Source organism: Octopus bimaculoides, chromosome 30, assembly GCF_046866305.1.
Source record: "Octopus bimaculoides isolate indiv1 chromosome 30, ASM4686630v1, whole genome shotgun sequence".
Taxonomy (NCBI): Eukaryota; Metazoa; Mollusca; class Cephalopoda; order Octopoda; family Octopodidae; genus Octopus; species Octopus bimaculoides.
The window spans coordinates 1960614-1984191 of record NC_142957.1 but is presented as its reverse complement, the minus strand read 5'-3'; the positions used below and the strand labels follow the sequence as shown (position 1 = coordinate 1984191).

At 31.2% G+C, this 23578-nt stretch overlaps 1 protein-coding gene across 8 annotated transcripts in view; it reads left to right on the top strand.

The window, feature by feature from the left end:
• Positions 1 to 23578, top strand: part of LOC106882816 (adhesion G protein-coupled receptor G6) — a 157641-nt gene that overhangs the window by 91235 nt on the left and 42828 nt on the right. For all 8 annotated transcript variants that reach the window (XM_089346140.1, XM_089346139.1, XM_089346141.1 and 5 more), the window contains 4 exons: positions 4315 to 4367; positions 13914 to 14071; positions 21674 to 21788; positions 23181 to 23350. In XM_089346140.1, coding sequence (XP_089202266.1) covers positions 4315 to 4367; positions 13914 to 14071; positions 21674 to 21788; positions 23181 to 23350 — 496 coding nt within the window. The remainder of the gene's footprint in view (positions 1 to 4314; positions 4368 to 13913; positions 14072 to 21673; positions 21789 to 23180; positions 23351 to 23578) is intronic.

Below are 23578 nucleotides of genomic sequence, written 5' to 3'. Positions count from 1 at the left end.
TAATATAAAGAAAAGTATGTTTTTTCAAGCAAATACAGTTAGAAAAAATATTTACCATTTCAAGTCATCACTAAAAACAAAGTTCATCAATTTTAGAATGAAATAATAATTTTATTCTTTTATCCTAAGTTGTAAATTTTGACGGGGAAATAAAGCAAATAATCACCAAATGCATTGTTAAAAATCTGCAACTCGATAGCAAACATCTCCAAATTGATGAGAAATGCATAAATTTAATAATAACAATGTTTTTGAGATTCCGGTTAGAATGACATGAGTGTTTTTGTTTGACTTTTGACACGTAATACTTAAATAGTGGAGGAGATATGATGTTGCTGTGGGCTGGAAGTATGCAAAAAGTTAAAATTGTTTTTGACTAAAATACAACCGGGATCCTAAGTAAGGCATGTGTAAAATTTGAATGAAATTGGTTGTGTAGTTCTGGAGTTTTAGGGATTCACACAGACACACAGACACACACATACATACATTCTCAATTTTATATATATGTGTGTGTGTGTGTGTGTGTGTGTGTGTGTGTGTGTGTGTGTGTGTGTGTGTGTGTGTGTGTGTGTGTGTGTGTGTGTGTGTGTGTGTGTGTATGTGTGTGTGTGTGTATAAAAATAATAGTTTATGTGCGTTTGTATTTATTATTTGACTCACTATGTATTCTGCGGTGAGCTAGAACTGTTGACACGCCGGGCAAAATGTTTAGCGGTATTTCGTACGTCTTTACGTTTTGAGTTCAAATTTCACCGAGGCTGACACTGCCTTTCGTCCTTTCGGGGTCAATAAAATAAGTAATGGGTGTGTGTGCACGTGTGTGTTGACTTAATCACTTTCACTACTCCTCGGTAAGAGTATAAAAAATTGTACCCCTCTGCCAAGCCAGGTTGAACCAGTTTGGCAGAGTAGGCTCATCAAACCAAACTCAAATTCACGGTCTCCGCATCAAACCTAGGTTAGTAGAAACTGAACATAGGCTATCTAATATAATTGATATGTTCATAATGTGTATGTATGTAAGTATATACGGACTTTTATAACGACATGTAAATATACTGAAACATGAACATGCAGTAGACCGTAGTAAGAGAATAAGAATAAATTGTATTTGGGTTTCATGAAATTCAGACAATCAACTCTATTTAGTAATAGGTGAAACTTTTAATCTCACTGAATGAGATATTTGTGCTGGTCAATAAAAAGAATATTCTATCCCCCATCTTATCTTTAGTCAAAGTTCATATACTGGAATACATCATTTTTATATTCCCTTATATGATATCCGATTCTGACTGACAGTAAATAAAACCCCAGTCTATTATTGACTGACTTTGTGTTTACAGACATATACACACACACACACATACACACACATGTATATATATATATATATGTATATATATATATATATATATATATATATATATATATATATATATATATATATATATATATATACATATATGTATTTATTTGTATTTGTAAGTATATATACATACATACATATATATATATATATATATATATATGTAAATATATAAAAACAAAAAGATAAAGAGAGCAAAGGTAAGGTTGAAGAATTTTATGGATAGAGTCTTACAGCTGTTTCTGGGAAGATCCAGTACTTCCCTTCATCGGAGACATAAAAAATAAAGTAATCTATTATTATATCCATAGGCGGATATTTTTAGTATGAAGTGGTAAAGAGTGTGATGTGCTGAAAAAAGAGAGCACAGTACTTGAAGTGTAGTTTCATTCCAGTGGTAAATATCCGTGTAGAAATTCGTGCAAATTAATCCTTGTGTGAATAATCCGGAAATTTATTTTGGAACGAGAGTTGATATAGCTTAGGTAGCAGAGGTATATATATTCCATCTTGCAATAAATTTTTGCTTGTTTACTTGAAGGATGTCCAAGTCAAGATGGAATATATATACCTCTGCTACCTAAGCTATATCAACTCTCGTTCCAACATAAATTTCCGGATTATTCACACAGGGACTAATTTGCACGAATTTCTACACGGATATTTACCACTGGAATGAAACTACACTTCAAGTACTGTGCTCTCTTTTTTCAGCACATCACACTCTTTACCACTTCATACTAAAAATATCCGCCTATGGATATAATAATAGATTACTTTATTTTTTCTGTCTCCGATGAAGGGAAGTACTGGATCTTCCCAGAAACAGCTGTAAGACTCTATCCATAAAATTCTTCAACCTTACCTTTGCTTTCTTTATCCTTTTGTTTTTATATATTTACATATACACACACGCTAATACACGACTTATAATCCCCAATCCTGTTCATACAACGATTGGCGCAAACTAATCGGTATACAGCACTTACTCGGTATTACCTGTATTCTCCTGGGTTTGGTCAAATCCAATACCCTCCTCAAGCTTATATATATATATATATATATATATATATATATATATATATATATATATATATATATATATATATATATATATATATATATATATATATATATGTATGTATATATTGAAGATGAATACAAAATGAAAATGCCACTTGTTTAAAAGATTTTTTAGGTGTTTTAATTGATTTACATGTTTCGGTTTTTTTGAAAAACCTTATCAAAAATGAATATAAAATATGTGAGAAGAGAAAAGGGCTGTTAATAAAATAAAATTGAAATTAAAATTAAGAATGACATTCATAGTTTACTGTTATTTCTCGCATGCGCACGTGGTCCTTTCATTGAGTTCTGAAAACATGGTAATTCCAACTTGTGTTAGTAGATTACTACTATCTGTTTTAGTAAATGAAATAGTGGTCAAGAATTCTAGGAGTGGTTGTAGCTGTCGAATAACTAGTAGCTGTCATGATAATAACAATAGTAGTAGTAGCAGCAGCAGCAGCAGCAGCAGCAGTAGTAGTAGTAGTAGTAGTAGTAGTAGTAGTCGTGGTGAAGTTGTTCCTCCTATGGTTTTAATAGAAATCGGGTTCTTCGATCCCCTTTGTTTATTTCTTATGAATAACTTGAAAATCCACCGAAAATACGATCCAAAGAGTACTTAAATTAAATACACAAGAACTTAGACAACCAAGACCCAAGAAGGAAGAAAAATTAAAAACCCTGCCTTACATCTCCACACACAACCCACGCAACAATGAGGCCTTCAACAACATACTCCACAGCACAGCTCTACTCAAGAAAGACCCAAAAATGAACCAAATCCTCAAAACACATACAATTATCAAAAGTAAGAAGCAACCAAAATCAATGAAAACGATTTTAACCCAGGCCAAATTACACTCAACAATAACCACTAAACCTACAGTAAAAAAATGCGGGAGACCCAACTGTGGGATTTGTGTCAACGTAATAGAAGGATCAGAACATCGATTAGAATAAGGCCATAATTTCACAATAAAAACTAATTTTACATGTGCATCGGAGAACTTGATCTACCTAATTACATGCTCTGGATGCAAACGAGAATATATTGGACACACTAAAAACAGCCTACGTCAGAGGATGGCGCTACACAAATCCCAAATTAGGATCCCAGAAAACAGGAAAATACTTCTCAGCCAGCACATCGATGAATGTGCTTACAACAAATTTCCCAAATTCACAACGTTTCCTCTATACAAATTCAAAGACAATGCTAGCCAAAATGAACGCATTAGCAAAGAAATATCTTTTATAAGAAAATACCGACCAAGTCTAAATTCTCTAAGCTAGCAACACTGAGACTTTCATATATATTTTAATATTTTTATACGTAGATTTGCAAGTTATTCATAAGAAATAAACAAAGGGGATCGAAGAACCCGATTTCTAATAAAACCAAAGGGGGAACAACTTCACCACGACGACTCCCACTACTACTACTATTGTTATTATCATGACTGCTGCTAGTTATTCGACAGCTACAACCACTCCTAGAATTCTTGACCACTATTTCATTTACTAAAACAGATAGTAGTAATCTACTAACACAAGTTGGAATTACCATGTTTTCAGAACTCAATGAAAGGACCACGTGCGCATGCATGAAATAACAGTAAACTATGAATGTCATTCTTAATTTTAATTTCAATTTTATTTTATTAATAGCCCTTTTCTCTTCTCACATATTTTATATTCATTTTTGATAAGGTTTTTCAAAAAAAAAACGAAACATGTAAATCAATTAAAACACCCCAAAATTTCTTTTAACTAGTGTCATTTTCATTTTTATTCATCTTCAATGTCTACTTACTCGTGTGGTACTTTTACAAATCTTTTCAAATATATATATATATATATATATACGACTTTTGCAGGTGGAACATGAGTTATTAACCTTGACGGGAACATTCACAATTGAATATTGTGGGTAAGCAAAATCCTTTATCACTTTTATTCAAATTTTGTTTATTTTTGTTCCAAACATTCCAGTCCTGTTTTTATCGTATGTATTAAATATCACAATAATAAAGAATGTTGTACTTGTGACACACAATATACAAATTCAAACTTTCAATGAAATGTTTAAGTGTTTTATCAGTATAAAAATATAGAAAGAACTGAATATATAGCAATGGTATAACATTATAACATTAAGCTAAGCAAGTCCTGCATTGCAAAACACCATCTTTCATCTTTCTTAACGTTAAATATCTTAAAAACTGTATATATATATATATATATATATATATATATATATATATATATATATATATATATATATATATATATATATATATATATATATATAATATATATAGTTTTAGGGAAAATAACCAATTTTCAAGAACTCATCGATGAAAATCCACTATCACATATAGAAAAATTAATAATTAAAAGCACAATAAATGAGTATAATATAAAGTAAAGTAAATATCATAAGATAAATATAATAAAAAGATTACACGTGTTTCATAACCAATTTTCAAATAGAAAAGAAATTTAAATCGATTAAAATCAATTAAAATCAATTTTAATTATCGAAAATAAGTTCTATTCAAAAATATAGCTACTCGTCAGATCGTAAGTAGAACAATGATTAGATATATATCTCAAACAACAATAAGTACCAAATGAATTAATATGAAATACTTATTATATAAAGATAGAAAAATTATTTTAAAAATATCATAATATCAAAATAATAATCATTCAATAATCATCCCTTAATCCATTATAATAACATGTATATTATATACAAAAACATCTTACATAAATTATCATTGTTTTAAATTATCATTGTTTTAAATACAAGTTGAACGAAGTTTAAGTTTAAAATAATAATGAAGATAAAATTAGTACATATTTAACCGGTGTAATAGTTAAAGCTATACTATTTAAAGCTAAAGACGTTTATTTAATTATAATTAAAGATCAATTGAATAATAGAAAAATACAAGATTATTTATTTCTACAAACGTAATAATAAAAAATATGAATGAAAAAATTATGAATGGAAAAAATTATGAATGAAAAAATTAGGAAAGAAAAAATTATTAAGAATAAAAGGTTAAACTTTATATATATATACAAAGTTTTGATTTTTAAAAAAAAACTTTAACGATATTATAAACTATAAAGATTAATAATTAATCAAATAATATTAATCAAAAACAATCGAAAATACATCAACACTATTCCAATCGAAGTTCTAATATTATGTTGAAATGAAACTATAACTTCTAAATAATTTAGTGTTAAATAAGTTATCTATTAAAATAATCTATAAAGAACCAAATGAATAGTATAAAAACATGAATACATATTATTTTCAAATAGTAGAAAATCTTTAGCAAAGTGAAAACAGTACTTATCCGAATTTTTCCGTAATTCAAACTGAAAACTAAGACGTTATCTAATAGCTATAGCGTTTTAAGCAAGAGTTCGCGCGAAAATACTACGTTAAAAAAGAACGTTAAAATAGAGAATAGAATACGAAAGCATGAATGAAATAATAATACTTAAATAAATGAATGAAAAATTTAAAATTTATATAACTAACAACATAAAAAGAACAAAAAACTATAGTTATCTTATAAAACATATTAATAAATATTAAATTCTAATATAAAATAAATAAATAAAAATATTAATAGTCGTAAATTAAATAATATTATGAAATAAACTAAAATACTACTATTGATTTAGTCTTATCAAAATCGTAGTGTCGTTGTAATATAAAACCTTAAACTTACTAAAATATTAACCTACCAATAAAAACAAAATATAGCTACTAGAATAATTAAATAGATACCCCAACACACACCCTAATACATACATACATATATACATACATACATACACATATACACACACACACACATATATATATATATATATATATATACATATATATACATATATATATATATATATACATACATACATACACACACATATACATACATACACACATATATATATATACACTTACATGCATATACAAATATACATACTTATATATAAAAAACATATAAACATATATACATACGAATATACAAAATAATATACGTATATACACACAACATACACACATATATACACATAAATACTAATAAAAGCATATAAATAAATAAAAACATACATACACATATATACATAAATACACACCTATATATAAATACATATAACACATATAGACCAAAACATACACACTACCATAAATATATATATATACATAAATATATATCTACACATACACACATGTACCTACCAAAATATACATATAAAAAAACAAATACACTCATACACACATATAAAAATAAAGAATAATATACATAAATACACACTCATCCTCCCATGCTCTCAAATATACATATTATATAGATACACATATACAGACATATATACATACACATAAAATACACATATATATACAGAAAAACATGCATATACATATACATATATACATATACATATATACATATATATACATATATATACACACATACCTAAATATATATATATATACACCTATACATATATACCTACTAATTTATATAGACAAATTACACACACTCACATATATACCTATACCCATATATATACATATATATACACATTTACATAAGTACATACATAAATATACATAAACATATACACAAAGATACTCATAACTATATATATAAAAAAATATACAAAATATACACACAAATAAAAATTCACTAAAATAAATAAATATATAAATAAGGAATATTCTAAAACAAAACTACAATAATCTAGGTAAATTAAGTAAAATAATTTTAGATAATTTATGAAAGATGTTTTTTGTATATAATATACATGTTATTATAATGGATGAAGGGATGATTATTGAATGGTTATTATTTTGATATTATGATATTTTTAAAATAATTTTTCTATCTTTATATAATAAGTATTTCATATTAATTCATTTGGTACTTATTGTTGGTTGAGATATATATCTAATTATTGTTCTACTTACGATCTGACGAGTAGCTATATTTTTGAATAGAACTTATTTTCGATAATTTAAATTGATTTTAATTGATTTTAATCGATTTAAATTTCTTTTCTATTTGAAAATTGGTTATGAAACACGTGTAATCTTTTTATTATATTTATCTTATGATATTTACATTACTTTATATTATACTCATTTATTGTGCTTTTAATTATTAATTTTTCTATATGTGATAGTGGATTTTCATCGATGAGTTCTTGAAAATTGGTTATTTTCCCTAAAACTATATATTTTATATATACTTTATCTATAAGGCTCAATTTAATTTTAATTTTTATAAATTGATTTTAATTGAGTTTTTTACCTGTAATTTTGGATTTTGTCCCTAATAATATTATTAATATTTTCTAATTTATAATTAACGTTTGTTGTTTGTATTTAACTTTCAATTTTTCGTTGATTATGGAATTTACAGGTAGGATTGAGCCACTGTTTTGGAATTCATCTTTGAAGGATATCCCCATACCATCTAGAAAGGAATATATTTTGAAACTTATTAATAATATTAAAGAATTTATTACTAGAATGAAATGGAAAGCTTATTTTAATAATATTCATAATATTACTAATGTTCATGATGTAGATAATTTAAATTACATTAATTCTAAATTTAAATCCAGAAAAGAACCACCGTATAATAGGGATTTACAAATTTTAGAGGATAGTATTTGGAAAGTAGTGGAAAATATTAAATTTCATAAATATCCAAATAGACATAATGATTATTTAAGAAATTTAGCCATTAAAATTAAACAATTTAGAAATATGGATGGTATTATTGTACAATCTGATAAAACTAGGAACTTATATAAACTAGATGTAAAACTATATGATTATTTATTAGAGAAAGAAATTAATAAAATATATAAGATAGTTCCAGAAAATACTTTAAATTTGATTAATAAGGCCTCTAAATTAATAATGTTTAAATACGAACTTGATAGTAAGACAGAACCTTATGTACCGATGCACCCTAGAATTACTTTAAAAGACCATAAAGATAATTTTTATTCTGACCCTAAAGTTAGGCTTATTTGTCCTTGTAAGTCAGATCTAGGTAAATTAAGTAAAATAATTTTAGATAAATATATTAACAAATTAAATGGAATTAATTATCTTAAATTATGGAATTCCACAGTAGATACTTTAAATTGGTTTAATAGTATTAATGATAAATATAGGTATAAATTTATTCAAATTGATATTGACAATTATTATTCTTCTATAAATGAAATTGTACTAAATAAGGCCCTAATTTTTGCTATGAAGAAAGTAGGTATGACTAACGATGAAGTAAAAGTAGTTAAAATGGCTAGAAAATCATTGATTAAATATGATAATAAATTGTGGGCTAGAAAAGATACCAGAGATTATTTTGATATACCAATGGGGGCGCCTGATTCAGCACAGGTAACTGATTTAGTAGGTATATATTTATTATCTGAACTTGAACTTGAAAACTTAAAATTGGAGGGTGGTTTATATAGGGATGACCTTTTATTACTTACTAAAAATTGCACTAATAGACAACTAGAATTATATAAGAAGAGAATATATAGTTTTTTTAAAAGAAATGGTTTAAAGATTACTATTTATAATGAATATTATAACGTTAATTATTTAGATGCTAATTTTAATTTATCTACTGGTAATACCCAACCTTACCATAAGATTAATGAAAATATTAAATACATTCATGCTAAAAGCAATCACCCACCCTCAGTTAAAAAATCCTTAACATTTACTATAGGTAAGAGAATATCTTTACTATCTTCTAATATAGAGATTTTTGAAAAACATGCACCTTATTATAATAAAGCCCTGCAAGAAGCGGGATATACTAATAATATAAATTTTTTTAATAATCCGAATTATTTTTATAATAGTAGTAATAATAATTATAATAATAATGACCTTTTTAATAAACATAACTTTTATACTCATGATAATGTCTTCTTAGGTAATAATAAGAATAATAAGAATAATTGGTATTATAATAAATTACCTAAAGATAAACTTAATTTTAATGGAAACAATTTTAAATATGATTTTAATTTTTTTAATGATAATAATAAATTTAATAATACTAATAATAAATTCAATAATATCTATAATAGAACAAACTCTGGTTAATTATTCCATACGGTGTTCAAGTTAAAACTAACATTATTAATGAAGTTTTTAAAGTTATTGATTTATTCCTTAGAGATAATAAAAAATATCATTATATTTTTTCTAAAAATAATTTTGGTGTAGGTTATTCCACTACTAATAATGTTGCTAATATTATCTCTTCTTTTAATAAATTTAAGTTAAATAATTACTACAAATTTAAATTTAATAATTATTCTAATATTAATTTTAATAGTAATAATGATGACCAGAATATAATTAATTGTACATGTTTAGATAAAACTAAATGTAATTTTAATAATAAATGTAATTTGAAAGATGTAGTGTATAAATGTATAGTGAAATTATTGAATGAAAATAAACATAATGGTTATAATTTAAATAAGATTTATATAGGTTCGACTTCTAATAAAATTAAATTAAGAGTAGCTCAACATATGCACTCATTTAAGAATAGAAATTTAATTAATTCTACTGGCCTCAGTAAATATATTTGGGAACTTAAAGCTAAAAATATTAAATATATTTTAAAATGGGAGATAGTTTGTAAAGCTAAATCCTATCATATAGGTAATAACTTTTGTAATTTATGTAATAATTTATAAAATAACTTTTAGTCACTCGCAAGCAGTTCTCAACCGTATTGAATGCGATTCTTTTAGTATTTTAGCATTGATGATCTTGTCCGAAGCTACATTTGGATATAAAATAATTCAAATTTAGTTCATCAAAAAAATGTGAGGTCAATAATGAGAGAATGAGAAAAGAATTTACTCAGTTATTTTAAAAGAAAAGTATAAATTAAATAGATTTTTAAGAATTGGCGGGCTCATTGAGAATCTTTTGGAGGCAACTTCGTTAAAAAATATTGGCTACGAAAAAAGTTGTGTGGCTTTACGTGACTCCAAAATTGAGTTAGCGTCAAAATATCTCAGCTAATTGTATGAGACGAATTTAAGGTGAAAGTTTCGTCAAAAAATACTCACTATAAAAACAGTAGTGTAGTTTTCAGTGACGAACAAAATAGTGATAATTTTAACAAATCAAAATATTTTTTGTCATTTTAAGATATTTAACGTTATGAAAGATGGTATTTTCCAATCAGGACTTGCTTAGCTTAACTTTATAGCGCTGCTATCCAAAATTAGAGAGATAAAGTGTTCGATTCTTTGTAGCAGCTTGCTGGCCACATCCTCCCACCTTCGTTTTCTTAAAGTAAATTCACAGCGTTCGAGGTTTTCTTTATTTTCTGTAAAATACCAACTCACACGGCGCTTCAAAGTTTTCTTATAAAAGTATAACATTCACCCACGGCAGTCAACTTTGAGTCATCCGTGAGTATTTCTAGGCTTCATCACTAATTTCGTTTCTTTTAATTCAAGTTAACGTTTTTTATCTAAAAATTTCTTTGTATTAAGCAAAAACATTTCTGTTTTATTTTTAGTATTACTAAAATGAAAAATATATGAATAAATATAATTAATTTTAAGAGAAGCGTTACCTCGGGAAAATGTGGACTAGAAACAAAATGTAGGTGCAGAGTGTTAAAATATTCTTAAGTATTGAACCTGGAAGAGTACAGGACAGCAACAAGAAAAAAAACGTAAAATATAGCTGCTGAAGTTAAAATTTAAAAACAAAAGTAATGATAAATGCCCCATTACGTTTTGTATTTTTATTTAAAAGTTTAAATTTAAAAACTCAAGAAGTTATTCGTTTTCAGTTTCAGTGAAAACACTAATTATCTACAAGTTTACGCATTAAAAATTTAATATCACAGATTTAATGATTTGTATATTAAAAAAAAAATGAAGTAATGGCAATTTAAGCAAAATCTAAAATGTATTATTAACTCGAAGTTTCTTTTTTAAACACTTGAGTGTCATTTCTACATTTTGCACTCAATTTGTTCATTAGCTTTAATTTTTGAAAACATTATTCTGACTGTAAATTGAAAATACTTTTTAATCTGATTTAAGCAAACTTCAAGCAACTGAATTCCTTCGTTTCTTAAAAAAAGGTTTTTTACTATTTTTACTCTTATTTATGAATTACATATATTCTACATGAGATAAATTTTAACACTTTATTTGTGATTTAAAATGTTTAGATTATGAGTTTTGTTAAAAAATAAAATTAAAAAATAAAATTAAAAAATAATACAGTAATAAAAATCAGTTAAAAGGTTTTACCTTAATACAAAGAAATATTTAAATCAAAACGTATTACACTAAATTTTAAAAAATGCAATAAAAAGCAAAAAACATTAAAAAATGACAAAAAAGTGCATAGACTATTTGGTGAACAATTTCAGAAATTTATTTTGCAAATTTTAACTTCAGCAGTAATAGCTAAAGTTATTAACCTTCTTGTCCTTTACTTTCCTGGGTCAATACTTAAAAGTATTCTAGCATTCTGCACCCGCATTTTTCATGATTTACATCTATATGTATGTATGTATGTATGTATGTATGTATGTATTTATGTGTGTATGTATGGTTGCAGGCATAAAGTTGTTGAATCGCGCTGCTTACACGAAAAATAGAACACAGTATTGACTTATAACCCTCAAGTGAATGGATGAAGTGTTGAAGGGGGATCAATAACTCCTGAAATATGCATCTACACCCATTCCCTATTTCTCTATCTTCAATCGCATTATTTACATGTATTCATATACGGAACGTCATAACTGCCATTGCGCCTCAAAATTCTATCTGCAGATAAAATTTAACGGTCTACGTGTCTGTCTATCTGCCTGTCTGCCTGACTGTCTGTGTGAATATTATAAAACCGCAGTAGTCGCTCTGAGAAAGTATCATGTACACTGCACATATTTCGTCCACTGCTCATATTCTGTAGCACCAGACGTTTATACGAGACGCTTTCTCAGACAGAATATTCCAGTTTTATGGCCTTCTTGAAGTATAGCCAACTTAAGCAGGTTATAAAGATTGCTTATACAGTAGTAATATGTCTTCTGTCGCTAACAACTAATATATGTATATTCATTTATACTGCATCATCGTCATTATCGATATCATCATCATTATCATTTGACTTCCGTTTTCCATCTTGCGTTGGATGGATTGAGAAAATCCAAGTTGGAGAAGTACACAGTGCCCTCTCTTCACAAGTCCTCTTGAAAATTAAAAGACTACAGGTGAGCGAAGAGAAGAGTGAATGTGAGGATTTAGGCAAAGTGATCTACTTATTCATTCATTGCTTCTAAATGTTCATCGACTATTTTCTTCTTGCTCAACTTTCACTCCATTCGTTTCCTCTTTTCACCCATTTTCTCTTCATTTCCTCTTTTCTTCTCTTTACTAATTCTTTTCTTTTCACTTTAGTTCCATTATTCTCATCCTTCACCCACTCGTTGTTTTTCTTCTTTTTTCTTTGTTTTTTTTTATTTGCTTCTTTCTCGCCTTTATCATTCTTTATCCCCCATCGCCACAATCTAAGACTAGAAAACAATAAATAATTGAGCAAAGGCCATTAGATTTTTTCCAACCATACCTCGCCTGAACCTTCTGTACACTCAAAAAGGAAACTCATATCAGCAATAGACTGACTCGACTAAGATATATATATTTATATATATATATTAATAGGAACAACTCACCACCGCCAACTCAACTCCGCCGACTCAATACCAGGACAACTCAACACCAGGAAAATTGATTAACAAACAATTTGTTTTATAACATTATCAGAAATTTATACAAAATATTAATTTTAATACATAGCTTGAATAAAAGAAAAGCACAACTTTTAAAATTCTAATAAAAGTATTTAATAAAGGATTATATTAAATTAATAATTATATATATATAATTATTTTAAGGGAGAAAGTCAAACCAAGACTTATCTCCTCCATACTGAATTAATGTCCAAACATTACGAAGCTACCGAAAAAAACTCCACAAATACATGCGATTAAAAGCGAACTAGTGAGAAGATATTTAAAAAGACTCCACATTAATTGCGAATTAGGTAATTTCAAGAGTTTCTTCTCTCTTCAGCGCAGTATATGCAAATAAATACACGAACGAGTGTTAATACATACCTATGACAAAGCGAGTTTGCACGTCTATACACAAACGTTTGCAAGTATAGATTCATATTAAAATCCTCACACGTCCTATATATAATTAAACTAATTATATTTATTTATTTATTCTGTCTATCTATATATCTATCTATCTATCTATCTATTTATCTATCTGTCTATCTATCTATCTATCTATCTATCTATTTGTTTATCTATCTATGTACGTATATTTATTTTTATTTCAGTTCAGACAGAAACCAAACGATATTTGCTATTTACTCCAAACTATATAGCAAGATAACTAATAAACAACTGTGGTGCAATATCTCCCAAGTTTTAAAAAAATCCCACACTTTGCGTAACTTCGGAGTTCAGCGAAGTCACATGAAATTATTTGATGAAAGTAAGTATTGTGTCTCTTATGTTTATCACCACTACCGTCATAATTAGCTTTATCATCACCATTACCATCATCTTCGCCGTTGTCGTCATCGTCATCATGAGTAGATGATACCACAGGATACATACACACACACAATCGCACGTATCTATTTATTTACATTTTCTCGAATCGTGGATAATTTCAATAAATCAAAAATTCATTTTCAACTTTTCTTCGTTCACTTTCCTTCTCCTTGTCCCTACTGAGCTGTTTGTCTTTGCTCATTTTCTTTTTAATTATACCAATTACATCGAGGGCAAAAATGTTTTCTACTTACTCTGTAGAGAAGTAGAATGTCCAGGCTCTACTGGATTGAAAAATTCACACAAATCGTACGATTTCCTTTACTCAAACAGGAAAATTATTTAATGCCACAAATAATTTTCCTGATCTCAAATTTATTTTGTGCGATGTGGTCACGTTCATTTTTGAGCTAGGAATGATAGATACACACACACAACCGACATGTTCAACAAACATAGAAGAGAAACAAATCACATCCCATTGCCGAGCAGTGATATATTTTTTTCTCACTCGGCTTCCTTTCCTTTCTTTCATGTTCCCTCTACCAAATCCACTCACTTTACTATACCTGGAGGTATAGTAAAAGGCACTTGTCCTAAATGCTAGCAGTGGCAGTGGACCCGAGATCATACGATAGGGAACCAAACTTCTTACCACACAGCTACGCCTGCGCCTATGTATGTGTGTGTATGTGAGTGAATTATATATATTTTATGTTTATATATATATATATATGTATCTGTGTGCCTGTAATTCAAAGTACGTACATATGAACGTGTGTGTAGGTATACGCTATTTCCAATTTTGCTTCAGCGGACAAGTAGTGACTTCCAGTTGACTGTTTTAACTGCTGTGATAATGGATAATCCAAGCCGGTAGATGATGATCGAGGCTTTGGTCATAGAAACCACGAGGCTCCTTGATGTTTGAGCCACAACAGCAATTGAACCAGAATGGTCATAATTTCAAAACAAGCGTTCATAAAGAACTAAAATCCGTCTGAAAATGAAATGTATTATACGAACTGACTTCACAATCATTCAATGTGTGTATACATCCTTTGGAGACACTCTGTATATGTGTGTATGCGTGTGTATGTATGTGTTTGTGTATGTGTCTGTGCGTGCATAAGCATACATGCTTTATACATATATCATCAAGATATCGTAAAGAAGAATCGACTATCATACACCTTCAAAATTTATTACATTATTACTCTCATTAAACGAGAGTAATTCTCTGATTGAGGAGAATAATACAGTAATGAATACTTTAAAAGATGTATAATTCTTCATTCTTTTTTTATGATGCCTTCATTATATACTTTGTATGCTGTGTGAAATCCAATGAAGCGAACTCTGGACTTGCCGTTTAACTGTTTATTTGAAACATTTCTGTATGTTCTATGTCATTCGATGTGGTTAACCAGATCTGGATTATGTTAGATAGACAATAGGTTACCTGCCCGGATTCCAAATTCTTATTTCTTTACGCTTTATACATGCATGCATACATGTGTGTATGTGTGTGTGTGTGTGTGCGTGTGTGTGTGCGCGCGCGTGTGTGTGTGTGTGTGTGCGTTTGTATCAATAATAAGGACCACAAAGATTCATACATACAGTTTCGTTCCGCAGTCAACCACGCCTTTCCATTTCTGCACCTCCATGTTTCCTTCTGCTGCAATTCTGTGCACACTGCAGTCTCATGCATCTTGGTATGCGTCTGGCAGCTTCTTCAGGGTGCTATTAACATCGTTTCTGCTGGTTAGGAAAACAAGTGACTAACTGTCCAAGAATGGGTCACTAGGCAGCAAATGTGGTGAATGGTAGTATATTCTGTATCAGGTTACTTACTGTATGTTGATGTTATTGCTGTTGCTACAATTATGATCCCTATCACTCTTACGACCACAACTTTTCTTCTTATTATTATTATGGTTAATAACGAGCTATTGCACAATTAGTTAATTTTCTAATTTTATACTTAATTAAAAATGTATGGATATCGTTGATTTTATTATTCAGTTTACTTACTTAGGAGTTTATATTTAATCAGCTACGGTGTTGAGAACGTCAGAATTTAGACTATTCTTAAAATACTAACACCACGTGTATGAAATATTTTGGTTGGACTTGTTTTTAGTTCAGATGGAATCTGAAACGCTATTAATAGCATCCTGAAGAAGCGGCAAATAACTCCCAAATGCACAGCAAGATACAAAACTTTGGAATGTGCCTAAAATTTTCAACAGACCCACATGTAGGTGCAGAAATGGAAATACGTGATTGACTGCGGAGTAAAACTGTATATATGAATCTTTATTCTCCTTATTCTCAATTTATTATTTCTTTTCTACCGACAATATGCAGTCTCTATAAAGATATATTGATTTACCGATGTGAAGATCTACTGAGGATAGTAAAATAAACTAACTGAAGTTTTTCTACACTCACGGAGGTTAGCCAGCTTTATTGACCGGTAAAAGTGAATACGGTACCCGCTAGGATTGTATATCCCTACCAACCTAATTTGAACATTTACCTATATATATATATAAATAATATATGAGTATATGCATAAATATGTACATGTATGTACATACCTTCATCCACATGTATATATAGATGCATATCTGGGTACATGACGTTGCAAAATACATGGACAAAATGATAAACAGGGTACAGAAAACACACAGTCCACATAAGAGCATTTCCTTCATCAGCTGCCACCATTATAACACTGACGTTTCGAAGAGTTAGGGCAGGACGCATCGTTAAAATGACTCTTCCCACGGACACAAATTAAATTTGTTCCATGGAGGATAGTGGCGGACGGAAAACAAGACAGGAAAACGAAACAGTGAAATAAACACACAAGAAAGGCTATACGGCCAGACGTGGAAAAGTATGTGTATATGGAACGCTGTGAAGCACGAACTGGAAGGACGAAAATGTACGTGCGAGCTTGGGGAGACTAAGATATGAAAAGAATGAGTGACTGGACATATGTAACCAGTAAGGGGTAAGGAGAAAGAGTGGTAGAGGGAGAAAAAGGGGAGGAAGTAGAATATAAGTGAGCAAAGAGAGACCGAGAGAGATATATGTATAATAGTGAAGAGGAGAGGCAAAGAACAGTAGAAGGAAGAATGAGAGGGAGAGATAGATACAAAGATAGAGAGAGTTGCGTCAGAAAAATAAAGTTCAAAACTTACATGAAAGGGTAACACGTGCGTTCGATCGTGTAATACAAAAAATATATTCGTATATGCATATATATGTACATGTATGTACATACCTTCATCCACATGTATATATAGATGCATATCTGGGTGTATATATATATATATATAGAGAGAGAGAGAGAGGGAGAGAGAGAGAGAGAGGGGGGAGGGAGATAGATAGATAAAACTTACTTGGCTTTCAATCATATAATGATATATATGATATATATAGATATATGCATACATACATACGTATATGTACATACTTACATGTATACGTATATATATATATATATATATATATATATATATATATATATATATATATATATATATATATATATATATATATATATATATACACATATATGCATATGTGGGCACAGGATGTCACAAATCGTAAACAACAAAAATTACGAAGTACGAGTACATAGAATATGAACTATTTTTTCGAACGAAAGACACAAATGGAAAACTAGACAAGCAACATTAAAAACGACCCTTCATCAGTTGTTGACTGTTTTTCTACTTCTGCATTTCGAGCATTTCACAACAAGATACGCCTTCGACAAAACAATTGCTCCCGCAAAGCAAATTAAATAAAATTTGGGATTTTGCACGACAGTAAAAACAAACACGAAGGGCTGCTAAGCCTCAACAAGGTTGTGGTGGCGAACGCGTAATCAAACTTGGACAGGAGACAGACAAGAATACGTATTCTTGGTCCAGCTACAACAGAGAGAAAGATAGAAACACAAATTAGAAGAAAGAAAGATGGTCGAGGGTCACGTGGGAACCACGTGAGCAAAGGCGGAATAGTGAAGGAGAGAGACTGACAGGCAGAGAACTGTGAAGGGGAGAGAAAAAGATTTGGAGATAGGATAAGTGAGGAAAATAGGAGGGGAGAAGGGGGGTAGAAGAATAAGAGAAAGGAAAAGAGAAAAAAACGAAAGAGTAATAGGATAGAATAGTGCGAGAAGAGGAGGTAAAAGAATAAGAGAAAGGGAGAGAGAAAAACGAAAGAGTAAAAGGATAGAATAGAGTACGCATCAGAATTATTAAGATAAAACTTACTTGGAAGAGGATGCGTGCCGTTCAATTATATAATAATATAAATAATATATATATATATATATATATATATATATATATATATATATATATATATATATATATATATATATATATATATATATACATGCATATATACATGTACTCGTATTTCGTATTTTTTGTTGTTTACGTTTTGTGACGTCCTGTACCAACATATGCATAATATGCATATACATATATACGTATACATGTAAGTATGTACATATACGTATGTAGATATTCATATATATATATATATATATATATATATATATATATATATATATATATATATATATATATGTATATATATTCTTTACTTGTTTCAGTCATCTGACTGCGGTCATGCTGCAGCACCGCCTTTAGTCGAACAAATTGACTCCAGAATTTATTCTATGTAAAGCTCCTACTTATTCTATCAATTTCTTTTACTGAGCCTCTAAGTTACAGTGACGTAAACACACCAACATCGGTCGTAAAGCAATGGTAGTGGACAAACACAGACGGACAAACATATATGCTTGTATGTGGGGGTGGGGGTGGATGTGTGTGTGTGGGGGTGTATGTGTGTACGACGGGCTTCTTTCAGTTTCGATCAACTAAATACACTCACAAGGCTTTGGTGGGCCCGAGGATATAGTAGACGACACTTGTCCGAGCGAGGTGCCACGCTGTCCGACTGAATCTGGAACCATGTTGTTGGGAAGCAAGCAGATAAGCCTATATATATATATACATATATATATATATATATATATATATATATATATATATATATATATATATATATATATATATATATATATATATATAGGGAGAATTCACAAAAAAAAAACAAAAGACAAAGACAGGTGGTGTAGACAACAAACAGATGTATTAGTTTAATGCTAGGGAAGTGAAAAAGTATTTAACGTTTCGAGCCTACGCTCTATCACAGAAAGGAACACAGAAAGAAACAAGGAAAGAAAACAAAGAATGTGTAGTGGCTAGCGATCTATCATGGCGAATGCCGGACAGAAGGGTCACACAGGAGAGCTAGGAAGAAGGGGAGATAATAAAGTAGTGGTGAGCCCAAAACGAAGGTGCGCGTGCGTATGTATACGAGAGTTTGTATGTGCGTTTGGAAGAGTGCTGGCGATCTTGACATGGGCGTGTGTGTGTGTAGGTGTGAAAATATGGGGCTGGGAAGTGGTCAGTGCTGGTGTGTGTGTGGTGGTGTGTATTGATGTGATGTGTTGTGTGGTATGATGGTGTATAGTGTAGTGGTGTGGTGTGATGGAGTTGGGAGTTGGGGAGGCAAGGGTAGGGAAAGCAAGGGTGGGGTGTGGGTTATGCTGAGGGTGGCGGTAGAGGTGGGGTATGTGGAAATGGGTGTAAAGGATGGGGTGGGTGGGCTAGGAAGAATAGGAAAGGTGGAGTTGAAATGTGTAGGGGTGGTGTGGGTTTATGAGGGAGAGATGACGATGAAAGGGGAAGGAGAATGTGAGTAGTGGTGAAGAGAAAAGAGAAGGAGAGTAGGAGTGAAGAAAAGAACTAGGAATCGGAGCGAGAGAGGAGAAGTGGGTGGGAGGAAGTAGGTGTGAGCGGGAGAGAGGTGAGGGGAGGAGGTTAGATGAAGAGGAGGGAGAGTTGAGCCCATGGGGTGCAAAGATGCGAAGAGAGAAGATTAATCCCTTTTCACGGCGCAAACAGGAGTCCAGATGGCCCCTGTGTAAGGACAATCCGAACACAGACAGGTGTTGCAAAGAGTGACTGGTAGAGCGGAAATGGCGCGAGACCGGGGTGTCATTGCCGAGTCGGATGTCTCGGAGATGTTCCGCAAACCAGTCAGTAAAGTGGCATCCCGTTTGCTCGATGTATAGAAAAGGGCAGAGACAGCAGGAGATGCAGTAGATGATATTGGTAGAAGTGCAGGTGAAGGAGTCGGTGTTGTGATAGGGTCGATGATGGGTGCCAGTGAGGAAGGTGGTGTTGGAGAGGTAAGGGCAAATGCGGCAGCATGGGTGGGAGCAGGGGAATAAGCCGGGTTGGGAGTTTGGGTTAGGGAAGAAGCTGTGTACCAAGAGGTCTCGTAGGTTGTGGGCTCGTTTGAAGGATGGGATGGGTCGGTTAGGGAAGATGTGCGAAGTGGAGGGGGTGGACTGGAGTCGCCGGAAGGTTTGGAGAATGGTGCATTGGAGAGGTAGGGTGATAGGGTGGTAGGTGATGGGAAATGGGAGGCAGGAGCAGATGCACGGTCCACGGAACGTGCTCTGGCAAGGGCGGTGTGGATATAAAGAATAATTTGGAAAGCTCGAAATACCGTAAAAACAAATTACAACTGCTTGCCAAAATTTGGGAATAGAAGTTAAATCTTCCCCTTATATAGGAATTTAGGAGATTTAACTTCTATTCCCAACATTTTGGCCAGCAGTTATAATCCGTTTTTCTGGTATTTCGAGCTTTCCAAATGATTCTTTATATAGTGGTGAAAAGGAAGGTAATAGAGGGACAATATGTTGACGTTTGAATTGTGAGTTGCGATGCGAGTCTGTGTCAGTATCGCGGGTCATATAGGAATATAAAAGTCTTTACTAATTGTTATTTCTGGTGATATTCACCAAGACTTTCGATTCTCAGTTACATTCTCAAAATAGATGAGCTCAAATTTTCTCCAAATTAAGCATTTCTTATCCAGAAAATCAGACTCTGCTAATCCTACTTTAATCAGACTCTATCTTTTTCAATGACTGCTTGTATGTCACTGCTATACATGCCCATATTTTGTATATATCTCAGTAGGGAAGTAAATATTTGCTTCCTCAAGGAAAGTACCAGTTCGAAAATGTCCTAACATATTTTGAAGATTTTCATAGCGTATGAGTATAACGCTTTCCATATATGTTTGCAGCAGTTCATGAATCATTGTTCTCAAATCAGCCAGCACGTCCAAACTATTTACAACAGCAATTACTGCTGCTGCTGCCGCTGCCACTACTACTACTACTACTACTACTACTACTAATAATAATAATAATAATAATAATAATAATAATAATATCACCTCCACCATCACCCACACCACCACTATCACCAGCACTAACAACATCACCAGTACCAACACCATCACCACCACCACAATCACCACCATCAATACTACTACTACTACTACTACTACTACTACTACTACTACTACTACTACTACTACTACTGACTTTTCCCATATCCATGTTTTGTTTCCTTTTCAGTGGTTTGTGATGAAAGCACAACATCAGCTAACAATCGAACTTTCTATTGGCCAATAACAAAAATAGGAACTACTGCAGAGCTCCCATGTTATGGAAATGTAGCCACAAGATACTGGTTGGTTTATTTTGATTTATTTCTACTCTAATTTTGAAGTTTTTCAGCGCCATCCTATTGTGAGAGAATGTTACTTTGTAGCGTAAATAACAGCGAGATGGATTAACACGATAGATTTAAATGTCTATCGGTTGCAATCTCTTCTCCCAGCATTTTCACATTTCATACATTATTTGATACAATTTAGCCTTGGTCTAACTATCTAGGTTTGCTTTGTTGCCTATATTATACAAAGCTTTATGTTGAGTTCAAATTCCGCCAAGGTCGACTTTGTCTTTCATCTTTTCGGGATCAATAAAATAAATACCAGTTGAGTACTAGGTTTGGTGTAAACGACTTATCCCTTCCCCTGAAATTGCTGGCCTTGTGCCAAAATTTGAAGCCAATATTGGACAAAGCTTTATGGTGGCGATCTGGCAGAATCGTTATCGCGCCGGACAAAATGCTTAGCGTCATTTCTTCCAACTTTACGTTATCAGTTCAAATATCACTGGAGTCGATTTTGCCTTTCATCATTTTGGGATCGATAAAATAAGTACCAGTTGGACACTAGAGTCTATGTAATCGAATTACTCCCCACCCCACACAAAATTGCTGGCCTTGTGCCAAAATTTGAAATCACTAGTATACAAAGCTTTAAAGTTTCCTGCAAGTGTCAGAATGTCACAAAATAGGAAGAAAAAAAAACATCCCTAGGGACAGCAAATAGAATCTATTGGTGATTCTGTTTATTTCCGGCTAATATTATTTATTCAATTTTGTAATTATTGAAGTGCTATAATTTTGCTACTATATAATGGCAAGTGGAGAAAGCAGATCATCGTGGGATTTGACTCATCATAGACTATGTAACACGCTCACTCTTCTCTCATTTCTACCGCGTCATTTCACATGCTAAACATCTAAATTGTTCCTCCCTGAGGCTGAGTTTTATAAGTTTTAAGACAAAACCAACTGGTGGAATTACTCAAATCTGTACATTTATACGTAAATCTATTGCTGCTGCTATCACTACTAATGACTATGATGAAATATAAACAATTAATTCCCTCTCTCAACTTGAACTAACAATCCAGTTCCTTAATATTTCATCACCTATACCATTCCAACCAATCTTGTGATAATCATAAAACCAACAAATTATAATAAATAAAAGCATCTGCAGGAATATTGTTTTTAAATCTGGACTCTAATTAGAAAATATTTTACTTTAGTTTTGAGGATAGGAATCAGGAGTAAATAATAGATTTCTCCCCAAAATACATTACACCAATTATCCTTCTTTCACAAAATTATGAGTTTAAATTACGACCAGGTCGAAGGTTTCTTATATTCCTCCGAGTCTGATGAAACTGAAATTCTTCTGACAAAATTTCACATTTATTTTTTCAGTTCTCCCAGAACGGTAGGAGACTCAGAAATGGCATCAAGTCAATATATGACATCAGCAAAGTGTTCACCGTTTACTGGTATCTGGCAAGTACCAGACATGTCTCAGTGCTACAATGCAGAGAGGATTATTCAACGACTAAGTACCATCGCAAGAAAAGACATTCATACAGGTGAGCGAGCAATAGTTTCGAAGGACATTTACAATAGTAGAAGTAGTAGAAGAGGTATATGCGTGTATGCCTTTGTATATCTGTTCCATTTCGATCACCATGTGTGTGTGTGTGTGTGTGTGTGTGTGTGTGTGTGTGTGTGTGTGTGTGTGTATGTGTTCGTTCGTTATTAAAATTATCTACCAAGAGGTGATGCGCCGTATTCTCTGTTTCGAGTTCTCCAGCAAT